The following is a 17,462-nucleotide window of genomic DNA, read 5'->3' as shown; positions in this document are numbered from 1 at the left end:
CATGTTCAAGCATGTTTAGGTATCCTAAATGAGTTTTGATTTTTGTTGTATGTATGCATTGAGGAAATGATATCATGTTAATTTTTTTTAGATTTGTAAAGTTCGGATTTTATAGATTCCTATGCTCTTTTGTTATTTGGAAGTCAATACCATGCTAGTTCCTATAACTTGTAACCTTCATAATTTAGTATGAATGTTTGAGTTACTCTTGCTCCTCACATCATGGTAATTTAGTGGACTTTAATGGATACATCTAGATTTCAGATCTCTAGGTTAGGTAAGTTCATGTTGTTATTCTTTGCTTCTCATTTTGATAACCTTGAATGCTCATGAAATGAACCCACTTACGATGATGCACCTGTTAACAATTGCATTTCATGCTTATATAGTAGTCATGCTTATATATGTGTGTTTGAGCGCATGCCTATGTAAGAGTTATGTTTAGGTTGATGTACATATTTATATTCATGCCTATATAGTGATCGTGATTATGATTGTACTTATGTATTTATGTTTATGGAATGAAGTGGATGGTTGTAACCGAGGACCTAAGCCCAATAAACGTACCAAATCTTATTATGGGTTAAGTTATGAACCGGGGACCTAAGCTTGGGGAGCTTGCCAAATCTTATTATGAGTTAAGTTATGAACAGGGGACCTAAGCTTGGGGACCTTGCCAAATCTTATCATAAGTTAAGTTATGAACCAGGGGCTTGAGCCCGGGGAACTTGCCAAAGAACCCTCATGAATTGGGACGGCGGGATGAACCAGAGACCTAAGTCCGGGGAGCGCACTAAAATCATGCATAGGTAGGGAATTCGTTCCAAGGAATGATCCTCACCAACCTAGCTAGGGTAGTTGTTTGATACTCGACCCTTGAGTAGAATGACAATTAATTTCACTTTCATTTGATTTGAAACTTCCTTATATTCAAAAATCCGCTCCATTTTGTTGATTCAATTAACGAATCCATCTGCTTGTAACGTACTATAAAATTTGAATCCATCTGCTTGTAATGTACTATAAAATTTGACCAAATCAATCCAAAAATCAAGGTCTTTATAATGCTCCTCTCAACTATGACATTCCCAATATGTAATCCGATGGTGATATGAGTTCTCGAAGATAGACTCAAATTTATAATTTGATATCTCACGATCTTTGAAATTTCACATGACTAGACACTGGGTTAAATATGTGACTTGCTTTTATAAATCCTTAATCATTATCACATCTTGAATGCTACAACCAAGATACTCAACTTTCTCAATCGTAATCTACATGTTGTTATACAACTACTAAGGGCATCTCTAATGCAAAGTTTATGAGAAGTTTGTAAAATCAAAAAAGCTGAATAAAAAATCTTGAACCATTATAGAGGTGAGGTTTGAGGTTTATAATTTAAGAGCAGTAGTGAAAATACAAACATGCACTTTTGTGTCAAACTTGATGCAATATACATGAAACCATATGCAACTCATGCTATGACATGGATCATAAGAAAGCTCATTTAGAGCTTTAATCATTGAAAATATTTCAATGAGTTTTCATATTGTTGATGTGGCATATTGAGATCTTGAAAAAAAACTCATTTAGAATTCTAACTATTGGAGATCCCCTGAGAACTTCCATTGAAGGGAAAGTCAATTGGCGGAGAAAACAAGACAAGAAATCTACAAACGAAGAGAAAACATCGTCTCTAAATTTTACTGAAAATAGAAGTTTTAATTAATAATAAAAAATAATCCCTAATATCAATTAAACAACCCTTATATAGACCTAAATTTTTTTTTTTTTAAAAAAAAAAAAATCTTAATTTTTTTTTTTAAAAAAAAAAAAATCTTAATTTGTAAAAGATAAAAATTACCAAAAAAAAAACCCTAAATAAAAAAACTAAAAAATTATTAAAAAATAATAAAACAGATTCAATCCTCCTGCATCAAAAACAAACTACATCTTCCTTAAGAATCTTATTCCAGTCCACAGGAAGGAAGAAGCAGAGCTCCTCTTCATCATCCAGAATGTTTACTTAACACATTATCTACCTAGCTACATGCAGCTTCAACAGCCAGAGCTTTGGTTATGCCAGGGCACAAGTCCTCCTCAGTGAAGCTCTCATTAACAAATGAGATAGAACACTCATTTCTGTGAAGACACGCCTGCAAACATTCGAGCACAAGAGTTACCTAACCAAGCAGAACATGCGAGAGGTCCTTATTCATCAATGAGCTTCAGAGTCTGAAATTCACCTTTTCAATGACAGAAATGGAGTTCGAGTAGTGGCAGCTGCCTTGGCGGTAGGAGCTACATGTTCCACTTGGGTTACCGAAACTTGCAAAGATTATGGAGGAGATGGAGGTTCCCTCAGGACACTTCAAGTTCATCAAAGCACCACCCACTGCATTATCGTTGCCGTTCACATCCCAGTTCTTCAAATCTAGTTCAGGATGATCCTCAGATATGAAACTACAGATCATGGTTTCATGCCTCTTCGCGAAAGTGATCTTCGTCGGATCGCCACCTCTCTCTTCGAAAATGATGAGGGTGTTCCCTGATGACTTAAAAAAGGATCTTGGAATATGATACCTGTGTTCGGAGATAAAAGCATGAGGAAGTGAATGCTTAAAGGAAAGTACTCCCGGAGAGTAGATCTACACTCGCAACATCAGCAAATTAGATTCCTTTACGAGGTAGGACCAACGAATGAGCTAATTTAAGAGAACATATCGAATGAAATTTAAAGAGAGATTACTTACCATCTTTGTGTGGGTTCTCCACATCTTGTCAAACATTTGTCTGGTTTAAATTTGCCTGTGTAATTACAATGTGGAGTGCATTTAGCATATATAGAACTTGTTACGAGCCAGTATCTTCCGATAGACTTTCCATTCACCCAAACATGGCCTTTCCCCATCGATAGCATATCGAGTGCAACAGGTTCATTCCCTTCGGGAGGATCCACTGCCACCTGAAGTGTGAGATAGTGCCAAAATCACTCTGAAAATGTGTTTCAACATAAAGAAATGGAAATTGAGCTAGCATATGCAGTTTATATGTTGAACTAAATGAAGAGTTAAAAGATAGAATGAAGAACAATGATTTAAGAATAAATGGCATTTGAGCACAGTTCATATTAATATATCATAGAAGATCAATGCGCATGAGCATATATGGATGCTGCTATGATCCTATTCTGTGGGAAAAATATGTTGAAAAAGTATACCTTGTACCAAATGAGGGCTTGATTTTTCGGTGGTTCTGATACTGGTATCCACTTGATATCAGTGATGTCTGTGTTGAAGATATTGTAGCGCTCTCCTTGCAACCCAATCTGCAAAAGTACATAAATTAGTAATGCAAATCTTGTATGAATACTTCTAAACTATTCATGCATATAAATGCAAGTGAATGTTAGATTTAGATCGCATGAGCCACAGTAGAAGCAAGAAAAGACCATCAAAGTCGGTAACAATTTTTCATTGACTTTTTTAATAAAGTTTGAGCCAGACAACATCAGTTAGATAATCGATGATAGAATGCAAGGGATGATATGTTACCTTGTACTTCCACAAATTTGTCGACAAATCTAAACTTCCAATTCTGTTTCCAGATATTTTGACACTGGTTAATCCTGCACCTTGCCATTCATATAGCGGGCCTGCGTTCTTCAAACAGAGGAACAATATTTGGTTGGATTAGAAAGATAAAATCAATGTATATTTTCTCAGAAAAACTCATGCCTTGTTCCCGTATTTTGGAAAATAAGATACACGATTCAAGACTCCAATTAGAGCTCCGAGAAGCCGAAATAACTACTTACATACATTCCAATTGTCATACTAAGGATAGCAATTTCATTTTGCCCTGTCTTTAAGACTACAGGAGCCTGAAACCTCAAATGTAAATTTCCAGAGTTACCATAAGAACTACCTGCAAAATAGAAGAAATAGACCTTATTTACGAGTTCATTTGAATGAAGCAATCTAAAGTGATTCATAACTACCAACAATAACTAGAATACACATGGTATAAAGGGATGAGGTATAAAGTGTATGACAAGTAAAAAAATCTGAAATTTGTATCGCCTACGTAATCACTGTACTTAATAAGTCATAATAACAAAAAGACAATATGGTCAAGGTGACCCTATTGTCAGGTTAAGTTTCACATAGAAGAAAAAGGATCATGCATTCACAAATATTTTATACTTAATCAAGTTAATATGATGAGAAAGAACAGCACCTTGAAGTTCACCGTTTATAAAAAGAAGAAAAGCATGTCCCTTGGATTCAACTGAGAGAATAGGACTACTCCCATTGCCAATAATTTCTTCACTTTCACCAACATAAAAACTGCACGCCAATTATTTGTAAAGGTTAGCATTTGAAACTGCAGTTATGCACCAACAATCATGGCACATAGGAAGTGCTTCTGTAATTTACTGGCTATTTATATAGATGCCAAAGACTACATTGGAACTAGAATATTCTTTGATCATGCAAAGTGGACTACCTTGTGCAAACTTAATTGCACTTATCCAAAATAGGACAGTAGAATAAGAAATTGAAAGTAATGCTGACCTTGTTGTATACCAAAGATAGTCAGTTGTATCTTTTGTCACATTAAGATGATCTTTAAGTCCAAACTGTTCAAAGTCAGGTTTGTCCCATAACCCAACTTTCTCAGTGTAGATTTGCCAAGCCCCTAAACCAAGTGATGAAGTACTTGACGCCTGCAAGTTTTCTGGAACCATTTCGACTACAGAGGCTTGGGATCGCACCTAGAAACATAATGCCATTTCAGTAGATAGCAAACAGAATAACATGGTTCTAATGTGCTATAGTTTTCATGGATGTATGAGTAAGAACCAATCTTGAAGCGAATGTATGTCTCAAAGCTCTCACCTGAATTGTAAGTCCTAATTTAGTTTCACATGGTGAGTTGTTGGTGTTATTATGATTTAAGCATTGTAAGTTGATGGCCGAGTCTCACAAGTTAAGCGGCCTAACAATTGTTATCATTCTTAGCAGGATCCGTAGACTTTCCATTTTTTTCATTGACAATGGGAATTACAGTTTCTGGTTCATGAACAATTACAGGATATATGATACACTTTTGCCTTACTTATAGAGAATAATTATATAGTGAATGGAAAGTATCATTTTCAAAAAAAAAAAGAAATGGAAAATGTACCTTTGCAGTGTTAAACACAACATTCTTGCAATCTGGAAGGATGCTAACTGACCAGGGAGGAACACTATACCTAACATTCCTAAATGTTATAAATTTATATTCCTGCTCATCAATGTTAGCAAGGAAGGCAACACACCCGCCGAATTTGTCTTTATAGACATTTACCTGTTTAAGAAAAAAAAGAATAAAGGCACTAACAAGTTATGGACTTTTAGCAATAGGGTCATGTAAAAAAGAGTCAAACCTTGTAAATAGTATCCATCAGGGAAGTTCAAGTAGGAAGAGATAAACAATATACAACTATTACATTACCATCACAGATTAAGAGCACTAAATGGAACTTATGTAAAACGTACTAATAGTTGGAGATTTCTTACATCACTAGATTGTTAGCATTTAAATGATGAAATATTATATGCCGAAAATAGTATAAGTAGACAAAAAAAATAGATTTTTTCACACGGGCATTCACCAAAAGGTCACAATTTCTAGGCTATTAGGTTTTTTTTTTTTTAAAAAAAATTACAATGATCAGAAATGATGTTCAGGAATGTACTATTGCACATTTCTGCACTTTGTAATTATTACTGCATACATTTCAATCTCTACCTAAGCAGTAGAATTATTTTTGGATTGAAATCTAACACAAAGAAAACATGACATTGTGAAAAACTGAAAATTACTGTTACCTCTTGGAGAGGGCCAACTGAAAAAAACTCTGACTCCCCATACAGTAAAGTATGTTCGCATAACTTTATAGATCCATGTAGCTCCCTTAGATGTCCCCATTTTGGAAGTCTTGGTAATCCTGAATTTAAGTTTATAGTCATTAGACAGTAGAAAAAGAAAAGAAGAAACATTCAAGTTTTCATTCTCAGCTAACTACAAAACAGCATCAGCAGCATACCGTACTCATCTATTGGAGCATTATAATCGTAGCTTGTAGTGATGAATGGTCCACCTGTAGTGCGACCATAATGCGTCCCTCCGTGATACTAAGTCAAAGAAGAAATTTTTTTTATCAATTTTTATATCATCAATTTTTATAGTAGTTGCTAAAAATACATATTAATATATGTTGAGCATGCCATGTAATAGTTTTGCAGACTACCACCCTTCTGAAAAAAGCGAGCAACAGCAAATGCAATGTCCTCAGGTGGTCTGTGAGGATCTGGCTCCCCAAATGTGTGGAACCTAGAAAATAATTGTGACAGGAGAAATGAGAATCAACAGCACAAAAGTTCATCTTGAAAGCAATATAATATATGGTGCCTTGGGCTTGCATGGACATTGATATTGAAGTAATTAGTGTTATATATAAATGAAACATTTTGACATGTGAGAAGCAAGTTAAAGTTAGTAGTTTTGAGTAATTACTACATAGTCACCAATTCAATCATAGATTTTATCTGCCAAGCAGTATAACCTCAAAACCTGGACCAATCCATGTCTCTTCATAGTCAAAAGAAGATGAAAATAACAGACCAGTTTAGTCTTAACAAACTTCTCATTGAACAAGATGACTGTATCAAACTAAAGTTAAAGTGATTATTTCAATGCCAAGTCAGTTCTATGAGCAGATCTTCATGTTGGGTGTTTAAACTTGGAACTGCTAATTCAATTGTAGAAGTTACCATCCTGGCCAATTTTCTGTCCAAAACTTCGGTTTGCTTGGAGAATTTGGCGTGAATTGATCACAATAAAATGAGTTGCAAGAATTGATCTGCAAATTTGCAGAAAGACAACCAAAAATTAGATTTTACTTGACGGTGAGCTTAAACTTGGAAATGTAAGAAACTGACCATACAAAGTAGACAAGCACAATCAAAACTCAGAGTGAATGTGCACATTAGGAACCACATTTTCATTTTTTTAACAAAAATGTTTAAAATAATAAACGCCAATATTAAGAAAGTTAAAACAAGAACAGAAACTCATATGATTTTGCTTCATATGAACTATACAACCATTCTTGGAAAGTCACTGTTAGAAGCCATGATTAGATGGCATTCTTACTAACATAGAGTTCAAAAATGCCACTGACTATTGCTAACAACTACAATAGTTTTCTGGGAACATCCAGTTGTTATCGATAAGAAATTGTATGCAATCGATAATGATGCTATCCAATGATTAATTTGATTCCTCGAAGTATTCAAGATATAAACTAGAATTGAGTCTTACAACAGGATCAGGGGCATCATCTTGCTGACACATAACCCAAGGTACACCGGTTCTTTGATTGAGTGCCATATGGGCAGACCACATCGCATATTGCTTCCCTGCATCTCCATAGTAGCCTTCATAAAAGCCATATTCATTTTCAACCTGCCATCAAAAGATTAAGAAAAAGAATAAACATCCAAGAAGTAGGAGTCCAATTCTAACTGCTAGATCTGTCTTTCTGCAAGTGGTAGCTATAAAACTTATCAATGTTAGCCCTAGAAGCCGAACAAAGAAAACATAATTGGAGAAGCAAATGGATGATAACGAGAACTTGCCTGGGCCAAAATGATGTGGCCTCCTTGTGATGCAAACAATTGTTCTCGCTTCATCAGATTCACTATATAAGTGATGAAGTTCTCCATGTGTCTCTGCAAAGCAAGAATCAAACAACCATCTCCATTCCAGAACACAAGAAAGATTGGATTTTTATTCTTGGGCACACCTTGAATGGCTCATTGTTTGTGCGGAAAACAGTCCCCGGAACATAGTGCAACCAAACCGGGATTCCCCTGTATTCCCAAAGAACAAAAGCCCCATCAAGGTTCAATGTTTTAGAAGACAACACGGTAAAGGTGCAAACTTTGAGCAGAAATGGCGAAGGCGAACCCGTAAGTCCACTCTGCTCCAACAAACGGCCCGATACGGAGGATCATGTACAAGCCGGCGTCTCGGACGATCTTCGCAAATTTTACCAAATCAAAACGCTCCTGGAAATAATACTGGAAGAAGAAGACAGGAAGGGAATGCGTTAATCAAGCCGAAGTATGAATGGATCGAAAAGGCGAGGGCTTTAGGATTCCAGTGAGCCTACATTGCCAGGGGAGGGCTCGTGGCCGTTCCAGAAGACGTAGGTCTCGATGGTGTTCAAGCCGCCCTCCTTCGCCGCCGCGACGAGGCCGGGCCACATCTGAGACGACGCATAACCAGTAACGAAATGTAACCTTTGAGCTCAAGTGAGACACAAAATAGAAACATGAGCAGAGAAAGAGTAGTAGTACAGAAGGGACGCTGCGAGGGTAGTGAATGGAGCCGGAGATGATGAGCTTGCGCTCGCCATCGATGATGAGGGATCGGGCGTCGTAAGTGACATTGTGCACCGCTATAGCAACAGGTGCGAAGAGGAAGAAGAGAAGAAAGAAAAGGCGAGAACCTCTAGCCATGGCTAGCTACGGAAGCAGGAGAAGACAAGGAAAAGGGCCAGATATTGAGAGATTGTGCCGTGAGCAACAGCTGCGAACAGCTATTCCTCGCCACTCCACTACAGTCGACTCGAAATCGCGAATGCCGGATGCCCACAAGAATTATTACTTGATAATTGCTGCTGGATTGCTGATTCCAGTTCACGAAACAGGAAATCAGCCCTTCTGATTCAAATATCTTTTCATCGTGCGTGAACCAAATGGGACAGGTGATCCTGCCGAATCCAGGACAGGAATTCCTGTCGCATTGAACTGGTGTCGGCGTCCTGGTCTCTAATAAAATCCTAAATTGCTTACTGTCTGCAGTCACTAAATCATTTAAAAATCAGGGAAAACTTTTACAAATCTAAATGAATTTGAAATAAATAAGGTGGTCCAAAGTGCAGTAGTTATCGTGGCGTACGAGCAGTGTTAATAATGGAGATGATAAAGTTATCATTATAAATTATTATCCAATGAACAAATTCGGTGGGATTCATTTTTAAAAGGACAATTCACTTTACACGTCCAAAGTTTTTTATTTTTATTTTTGCTTCTCTTGGTCACCTCAGAAGTCTGAACCAACAACTTATCTACTCAGCTGCATGCAGCTTCAACAGCCATGGCTTTGGCTGTGCCAGGGCACAAGTCTTCAGTGAAGCTCTCGCCCTTGAATGCGATAGAACACTTATTTTTGTGAAGGCACGCCTGCATGCGAAGATTAGAGCAAAGAGTCGTCACTAGGAGAAGCAGAACAAGTCAGCTTTTCACGCTCTAAAAATTTACCTTTTCAGTGACAGAAACAGAGCTGGGGTAATGGCAGCTCCCTCGGCGGTACGAGCTGCATGTTCCAGTAGGGTTACCGAAACTCGCAAACGTTATGGAGGATACAGAGCTTCCCTCAGGACACTTCAAATGCATCGCAGCTCCTGCTGCATTCCGTTTGCTGTGAACTTCCCAGTTTTCCAAGTCTACTTGGGGATGGTCCTCCGACACAAAGCCACAGATCTTGGTCTCTTGCCTTCTCGCAAAAGTGATCCTCGTAGGATCCCCACCTTTCTCTTCAAAAATGACCAACGTGTTACCTGATGGCTTAAAGAACGATCTCGGGATATGGTACCTGCATGCACGCGCAATGAAAGCACGAGGAATTGAAAAGCTAAATCCATTTGATTTGATGATACCATCTTTGAGTGGGCTGTCCACATCCTGTCAGGCATCTGTCAGGTTCAAATGTGCCTGTGTAATTGCAATGAGGAGTGCAATTGTCAGATATAGAACTTGCAACGAGCCAGTATCGTCCGATAGATTTTCCATTCACCCAAACGTGGCCTTTTCCCATGGATGCCATATCGAGCGCGACGGGTTCCTTCCCTTCAGGCGGATCCACGGCCACCTGAAGTATATCATGTGTAGTGTGGAGATATAGAATGATCAAAATCTCTCCGAATACATGTTTGGATATGAAACAATATGGAAAATGGAGATGCATGAATGGAAGAATCATAGACAACATCAAGAAAAATGGTTTAGAATACCTTGTACCAAATCAGAGATTGATTTTTCGGTGGTTCTGATTTCGGTATCCACTTGATATCAGTGTTGTTGTTCGTGTTAAAGATACTATAGTGTTCTCCTTCCAACCCGATCTGCCAGAATACACAAACACATGTCGATTGCTTCTTTATTATTATTTGATAAAATTGAGCTGATAACTTGATCTGGTACCTTGTACTCCCATGAATATGGCGACAAGTTTAAGCTTCCATTGCCGGTTCCAGAAATATTGACACTGGTTAATCCTGCACCTTCCCATTCGTAAAGAGGTCCAGCGTTCTTCAAGTAGAGAACAATATTTAAAATGATAACAAATGCCTTCTTCTCGTATTTCAAAAAATAATTAATGTTATTTAAGTTAGAAACAGTATGCCTTACTCCCTGCATGATGTTAAGTTTAATGAAAAGAGAGAGCGGAGTGAACTACTTACATACATTCCAATAGTCATACTGAGAATAGCAATTTCATTTTTCCCTGGCTTTATGGTGACAGGAGCCTCAAAGTTCAATGGTAAATATCCGTATTTACCATAAGAGCTACCTGCAAAACAGAAGAAATAGCTTTTTTTTTTTAAAAAAAAAAAAGAAGCTAATTTGAATAGAAATATCCGTATTTACTATAAGAGCGCCATCTTATCTACACAATCACAGCAAAATTTCATGTGGTGGGCGGTTAGATGCGATGAGAAAGAACAGCACCTTGAAGTTCACCATTTATGAAAACAATAAAAGCATGACCCAGAGATGCGACTGAGAGAATTGGACTACTCCCATGTCCAAGGATATCTTCACTTTTATCAACATAAAAACTGCAGACCAGTGACTTGAAAAGATGAGCATCGATGCAAAGCGAACTTCCTTGTGCAAAGTTAGCTCCATGATCACAAATTTTTCTTCTAATTATAACTTTAACGTCTAAAAGAAGAATGAAGAATATGACGATCGAAAGAAATTTTGACCTTGTTGTATACCAAAGATAATCAGTTGTATCTTTTGTTATGTTAATATGATCTTCAAGTCCAAACAGCACAAAGTCAGGCTTGTCCCAAAGCCCAACTTTCTCCATGTAAACTTGCCAAGCCCCTGAACCAAATGATGAATTGCTATACACTTTCAAGTTTTCCAGAACCATTTCCACTACAGAGGTTTGGGATTTGACCTACAAAAAAAAAAAAGTGACAGCTAGGTTATAATAGCAAACAGAATAAAATGGTTTTAATATGTTAGTGCATTTTTTAAGGACGTAAGAACCAATCTTGAAGCCAATGCATTTCAAACCTCTTAACCTGTATATGATGCATCTTAAAGTTTAGCATGATTCTGTTAAATATTTAACAGCATTCTTAACAACATATTTAGCAATGATATCATAAGCATTTGTCTCTAAAGTTAGACAAGCCTTCAAAACTCCCAAATTGGAATTCAACTACACTCCAGTTTGTGAATCTTTAACAATTATGTATACACATAAAGGACAACAAGATGGAAAACATACCATGGCAGTGTTAAACACAACATTCTTGCAATCTGGAAGGATGCTAACTGACCAGGGTGGAATAATATATGTAACATTCCTAAATGTGATCAATTTGTCTTCCTGTACATCCACATTAGCAAGGAAGGCAACGCACCCGCCTGATTGGTCTTCATAGACATCAATCTGCATAAACAAACACAAAAAAAGGAGATACTTACAAGATCTGGACTACTTAGCAATGGGATCATGTAAAAAGAGTAGAATTTTTATGCAAATAGTTTCAATAAGTAGTATTAATTTCTTCACTTTGTAGTTTCTTAACGCACAATTTCATGTGAGGAACCTACCTAACCGAAATCCCTCTCCAAGTAATAGACACAAATAAGTTTGGGATTGAAATATAATGCAAAGAAAACATAACACCATGACAAGTATTGTCACCTCTTGAAGAGGCCCGACTGAAATAAATGTTGACTTGCCATAAAGTAAAGTATGTTCACATAATTTTACAGATTTGTGGAGCTCCCTTAGATGACCCCATTTTGGAAGCCTTGGTAACCCTGAGTTTCAATTTATCATCAGTAGATATAAAAAAATGAAAATTTCAAATTTTCATTCTCAGCTAATCATAAAACATTTGAAATAGCATACCATACTCGTCTATTGGAGCATTATAATCATAGCTTGTAGTGATGAATGGTCCGCCCGTAGTGCGACCATAATGTGTTCCTCCATGATACTAATTCAAGGAAGAAAATTTTCATCAGTCTTTGGTAGCATCAATCTTTATAGTAGCTTGCTAAAATATTTGTTAACATATTGAACATACCACATAATAGTTTTGCAGGCAACCACCCTTCTCGAAGAAGCGAGCAACAGCAAATGCAATATCCTCAGGTGGTCTATGAGGATCTGGATCCCCAAATGAATGGAACCTAGAAAAGTTGGGAGTTAACAGCACAAAAAGTCAGTGCATAGTAGGCAATGCTAATTCCATTATAAAAGTTACCATCCTGGCCAATTTTCGGTCCACAATTTTGGCTTGCTAGGAGAATTTGGTGTGAATTGATCACAATAAAATGAGTTACAAGTATTGATCTGCAAGTTTGTATGAAGACAAATAAGATACGATATTAAGATAGTTAAAACAAGAACACAAACTCGTTGGTTTTGCTCTCTTTTGAGGGTAGGTAAAAGCATTCGGTTCGATTTCAGTACTTATGATCGATTACAATAGTTATCTGGTACAACCAGTCGCTATCAAATATGGAATTATATGCAGTAGATGATTATTTGATTATATGCAGTCAATGAATATCAAATTGAGTCTTACCACCGGATCAGGGGCATCATCTTGCTGACCCATGACCCAAGGCACACCAGTTCCTTGATTGAGTGCCATATGGGCAGCCCACATCGCATATAGCTTCCCCTCGTCTCCAAAGTAGCTTTCAGAATAGCCATATTCATTTTCAATCTACTGTCAAAAAAACAGGGAAAAGAATAAACACCCAATGAACAGCAGTTCACTTTTTTTTTTTCTATTGGAAGGAATAAAACGTATCGATATTAAGCCCAACTTTCAAAAGCTGATCAAAGAAGTCATAATTGGAGAGACAAATGGGTAATAGAAAGAACTTGCTTGGGCCAAAATGATGTGGCCTCCTTGTGATGCAAACAGTCGCTCTCGCTTCATCAGATTCACTATATAAGTGACGAACCTCTCCATATGCCACTGCAAAACAAGAATCAAACAACCATCTCCATCCAAGAACACAAGAAAGATTGGATTTTTATTCTTGCGCACCTTGAAAGGCTCATTGTTTGTGCGGAAAACAGTCCCCGGAACATAGTGCAACCAAACAGGAATTCCCCTGTATAGTATTTCAAAAAGAACAAATCCCCCATCAAGATTGAATCGTTTAGAAGACCAACAAGTAAAGGTGCAAACTTTGAGCAGAAATGGAGAAGGCGAACCCGTAAGTCCACTCTGCTGCTACAAAAGGCCCGATACGGAGGATCATATACAAGCCAGCGTCTCGGACGATCTTCGCAAACTTTACCAAATCAAAGCGATCCTCGAAATAATACTGAAAGAAGAAGACAGAAAGGGAGCGCGTTAATTAAGCCGTAAGTACGAGGGCATCGAAGAAGGTGAGGGTTTTAAGATTCTAGAGAGCCAACATTGCCAGGGGAGGGCTCGTGACCGTTCCAGAAGACGTAGGTATCGATGGCATTCAAGCCGCCCTCTTTTGCCTCCGCTACGAGACCGGGCCACATCTGAGAAAACACAGAAGGACCAAGGAAATGTGACGCTGGAGCTCAAATGGGACCCCGAAGCGAAAGAGGAGGAAAAGTACGGAAGGGACGCTGCGAGGGTAGTGAATGGAGCCGGAGATGATGAGCCTGCGCTCGCCGTCGATGATGAGGGAGCGGGCGTCGTAGGTGACATTTTGCGCCGCTGTGACAACAGTGGCAAAGAGGAAGAGGAATAGGAAGAGGAAAAGGCGAGGACTCGTCGCCATTGCCAGCGACTGAAGCGGGCAGGAGAAGAGAAACGAAGAGCGCGATATATCCATAATCATCCATTGAGAACGAGCACCTGTATCTTCCGATTTACGATACAGGCTGACTAAACCATCCGTTGATCAAAAAGGTCGAAAAAGTAGAGGGGCCCAAGACATTTCGATCAATTTAGCGGGTTTCTCTTCGGTGCGTGAATTGAGTGGAACAGGCGATCCTGACGTGCTCCGCCCGGTCGAAGACAAACTCACCTGTCGCATTGAACTCGAATCGGCACCGGATCATGGAACAGAATCTGTTGACTCATTTGATTTAATTTTTATAATTATCGTAATAATGCCGAAATTTTCAACCAGCAATTCACTATGTAGGGGTGAGCAATCAACCCGTCAAATCGATCAATCCACTTATATCGATCCGAATCGAATCAAAAAAATAAAAACTCACCGGATATAGAACCGGATGTAAGGTCATGATATTACATTATCTAGTCTAGTAGGGCCGGATAATTTTTTATTCCAATAACTAAACCAACCTGATCCGTGATCACCCCTATTTGTAGCAACTACGGTCGATAAGTTGTTACACGTTGTATAGTTGCTGCCGATAAACTACTACACGTTGTAGCAGTTACTGATAATGGATAATATCTATTATCATTTTAAAATATTTTATTTTTTTATTATTTTATATTTCATTGGATATACGGTCGAATATCCAAATAACTGATAATTCATCGAATATCTGATACATAATAATCGTTGAATATAGGATTAGATGTAGATCTTGATATTATATTTTCTAATCTATTAAGACCGGATAATTTTTTATCCTAATAATCAAACTAATTCGATCCACGATCATCTATACAATTCACACTGCGCATAGAATTGATTAGTTACATATAATAACGATGAAATTGTTTAACGATTAATGGCCCCTGTCTCATCCAATGTAGGGGAGCCGTTCTGGACGTGACGGATAATCCATAAGTCAACTCTGTTGCCACATATGGCCTGATGCGCAGGATCATGCGCAAGCCGGCGTCTCCAACGATCTTCGCAAACTCGACCAGATCGAAGCGTTCCTCCAAATAATGCTGCAAGGAGAAGACAGAAAGGGTACGAGGGTGGTGAATGGAGCCGGAGACGATGAGCTTGCCATGGCCCTCGCCATCGGCGATGAGGGATCGAGCGTCGCAGGTGACATTTTGCGCCGCTGCGACAGCAGCGGCGAGGAGGAAGAAGAAGAGGAGGAGGAGGAGGAAAAGGCGAGGACTTGTAGCCATTAGCTAGCGTATGGAGCAGGAGCAGGAGCAGAGGAAGGTCATATATGTAGAGTGTAGATCAGATGGTTCAATGAGCGGTAGCGACGACCAAGTTAGTCCTGCAATTCCAATATTCCACACGTAAAGTTAATGGTATTGGAAAATATCCTGCCGTGAACCATGGGGTCATACGAAAGTCAACCGTGTTATGTTTGAGCTAGCTGTTCAAGACTTGCTCTAAAGATAGAGAATTTGCAGTCGTCGCACTAGATGGATGATCCAAGAAACTGACAATTTTGTGCCTCATTGTGTGCTTGAGTGGATTCTCGATCTGCTCATCTAGTTTACTTATACTTTTAGCTATAAGAAAAGACTCCGTCAAAGAATTAATTAATAATACCCACAGATACGGCATGCATTTCGTAGAAATGAGAAATGAGAAATGAGAAATGAGAAATGAGAAAGGGCTAAGAAACTCTAATGATTAGAATAAATCCATCCTTTATTAATCTGTTGACCGAGTTTTATTAATTTGCCAAGGTTCAATACCAGTGGTCTGTGGTTCTTGCATCTCGCTTACGTCGACGGATCAATGGAGGAATAACAGCTCAAATATTTTATTTTCTCAAAAGAGTGCCTGATCAATGCCCACAGTTTTAATTTGCTTGGCTTTTATCACCGTTGCAATTCGCATGCAGCTGATCATTCTGAACAACAAAAGAGAATGACAGAAAAAGGTCATTGTAAAAGGAGATTAGCAAATTATATGATAAAATCGTAGGATTTTAAAAATAGAGGGATATAAATAGATAATAAAAAATAGAGAAATAATATTTTTAAAGAAAAATCTCAAGGAAAAGGATAGACACATAAATGATGGGACTCACAAAAAGTGAAATGGTGAATCCCATCATTTATGTGTCTATTCTTAAAAATTTTCATTGAGATTTTTCCTTAAGAATATCATAGCTCTAAAAAATAATAATAAAAAAATTAGTATAACCTTATATAATAATAATAATAAGTTATACAAAGTATCCCCTCAAACTCAAGATGTATTAACTGAAAGCATCAAGAGTTTGGTAACTAAAAATTGAAAATGTGTGGTGGAATGCATCTTGATAAGTAAGTCTATAATTCACATGAAAGATGAGACAAATCGTAAGGTGATGGTATCATTCTGATAGTGATGTCGAGTGAGATGACAGTTAATCTCGATATGTTTGATACACTCGTGAAAGATAGAATTGTGAGTAATTTGAATTGCATTGAAGTTGTTATAATGCATAAGAGTAGGGTTCGAGAGAAAAATGCTCATATCAACAAGTACAACGCAACCAAACAATTTCAGTAGTAGTAGAGATTGTAGCACGATATTATACTTCGGTAGAAAAATGAGAAACAACATTTTATATTTTATTCATCTAAGAGATAAGAGAGTCACCCAAGAAAATATAAAATTCAATGGTAGACTTATGATCTGTGGAATCACCACCCTAATCTGCATCCGAGCATGCGTCCAACTCTAAGGTAGAAGTGGAAGGATAAATAAAACTACAAAACTAAATACCTCAAAAATATCGAAGGATGAAAAACGCAGCTCCCTAATGTACTAAGGTGGAAGAAACAACAAATTGGTTGACAATGTGGACAATATAAGTAATGTCAGGTCTAGTGATGGTGAAATACACTAGACTGCCAACTAGAGTGTAATATAAAGAAGGATCTTGCAAGAGAACACTATCAGTAGAAGAGTACCAAGTATTAACCTCAAGCGAAGTATCAACAGTGTGAGTGTCAGATAATAAGCTTGTTCCAGAATGTCACAAATATATTTGGATTGCGGGAGAAGATAACCACGAGGAGAATATATAAGCTACTTTAATTCCCAAAAAATAACGCAAATGATCAAAATCTTTAATCTTAAACTCATGAATCAAATACAATTTCAACATGCTATTCCATTTATATCATCTCTTGTGATAATCATGTCATCAATATAAAGAGAGAGTAATGTGAGACCTGATGAAGGACAATGAAT

General features: G+C 37.7%; 2 protein-coding genes across 3 annotated transcripts; both read right to left on the bottom strand.

Annotated features, from left to right (window-relative positions):
- Positions 1 to 1,935: 1,935 nt before the first annotated feature.
- On the bottom strand, positions 1,936 to 8,779 carry LOC122038984 (beta-galactosidase 3-like). The gene is made up of 19 exons (XM_042598978.1): positions 8,418 to 8,779; positions 8,231 to 8,326; positions 8,026 to 8,138; positions 7,862 to 7,928; positions 7,695 to 7,787; positions 7,378 to 7,521; positions 6,828 to 6,916; positions 6,282 to 6,387; positions 6,101 to 6,188; positions 5,883 to 6,001; positions 5,194 to 5,358; positions 4,581 to 4,780; positions 4,243 to 4,352; positions 3,821 to 3,930; positions 3,558 to 3,665; positions 3,224 to 3,331; positions 2,757 to 2,968; positions 2,250 to 2,586; positions 1,936 to 2,159 (listed from the first exon to the last, which is right to left on the bottom strand). Exons 1-19 carry the CDS (start codon positions 8,577 to 8,579, stop codon positions 2,046 to 2,048), a joined length of 2,541 nt encoding a protein of 846 aa, XP_042454912.1. The 5' UTR covers positions 8,580 to 8,779; the 3' UTR covers positions 1,936 to 2,045.
- Positions 8,780 to 9,029: 250 nt separating this feature from the next.
- On the bottom strand, positions 9,030 to 14,170 carry LOC122038983 (beta-galactosidase 3-like). Of its 2 annotated transcripts, XM_042598977.1 has the most exons (19): positions 13,992 to 14,170; positions 13,816 to 13,911; positions 13,609 to 13,721; positions 13,439 to 13,505; positions 13,274 to 13,366; positions 12,965 to 13,108; positions 12,641 to 12,729; positions 12,461 to 12,566; positions 12,283 to 12,370; positions 12,073 to 12,191; positions 11,650 to 11,814; positions 11,114 to 11,313; positions 10,854 to 10,963; positions 10,586 to 10,695; positions 10,326 to 10,433; positions 10,136 to 10,246; positions 9,782 to 9,993; positions 9,384 to 9,717; positions 9,030 to 9,305 (listed from the first exon to the last, which is right to left on the bottom strand). In XM_042598977.1, exons 1-19 carry the CDS (start codon positions 14,154 to 14,156, stop codon positions 9,195 to 9,197), a joined length of 2,541 nt encoding a protein of 846 aa, XP_042454911.1. In that variant the 5' UTR covers positions 14,157 to 14,170; the 3' UTR covers positions 9,030 to 9,194. The 2 variants fall into 2 exon arrangements, with proteins under 2 accessions (XP_042454911.1, XP_042454910.1); XM_042598976.1 differs by having other exon boundaries at positions 13,274 to 13,505.
- Positions 14,171 to 17,462: the final 3,292 nt, after the last annotated feature.

This window comes from Zingiber officinale, chromosome 1A, assembly GCF_018446385.1.
Source record: "Zingiber officinale cultivar Zhangliang chromosome 1A, Zo_v1.1, whole genome shotgun sequence".
Taxonomy (NCBI): domain Eukaryota; kingdom Viridiplantae; phylum Streptophyta; class Magnoliopsida; order Zingiberales; family Zingiberaceae; genus Zingiber; species Zingiber officinale.
Note: the sequence above shows the minus strand (reverse complement) of the source record. Positions and strands in the feature narration are given on the sequence as shown.

Bases quoted from the DNA above. Each gene is read 5' to 3' on its own strand.
- LOC122038984 (XM_042598978.1), bottom strand. From the start codon at position 8,579: ATGGCTAGAGGTTCTCGCCTTTTCTTTCTTCTCTTCTTCCTCTTCGCA. The intron at 6,002-6,100 runs GTATGCTGCTGA...ACTTAAATTCAG, and splicing joins TGCTCCAATAGATGAGTACG to GATTACCAAGACTTCCAAAA. The intron at 2,587-2,756 runs GTAAGTAATCTC...CTCCGAACACAG, and splicing joins GGAGAACCCACACAAAGATG to GTATCATATTCCAAGATCCT.
- LOC122038983 (XM_042598976.1), bottom strand. From the start codon at position 14,156: ATGGCGACGAGTCCTCGCCTTTTCCTCTTCCTATTCCTCTTCCTCTTT. The intron at 13,912-13,991 runs GTACTTTTCCTC...GTGTTTTCTCAG, and splicing joins ACCCTCGCAGCGTCCCTTCC to ATGTGGCCCGGTCTCGTAGC. The intron at 9,306-9,383 runs GTAAATTTTTAG...CTTCGCATGCAG, and splicing joins CTGTTTCTGTCACTGAAAAG to GCGTGCCTTCACAAAAATAA.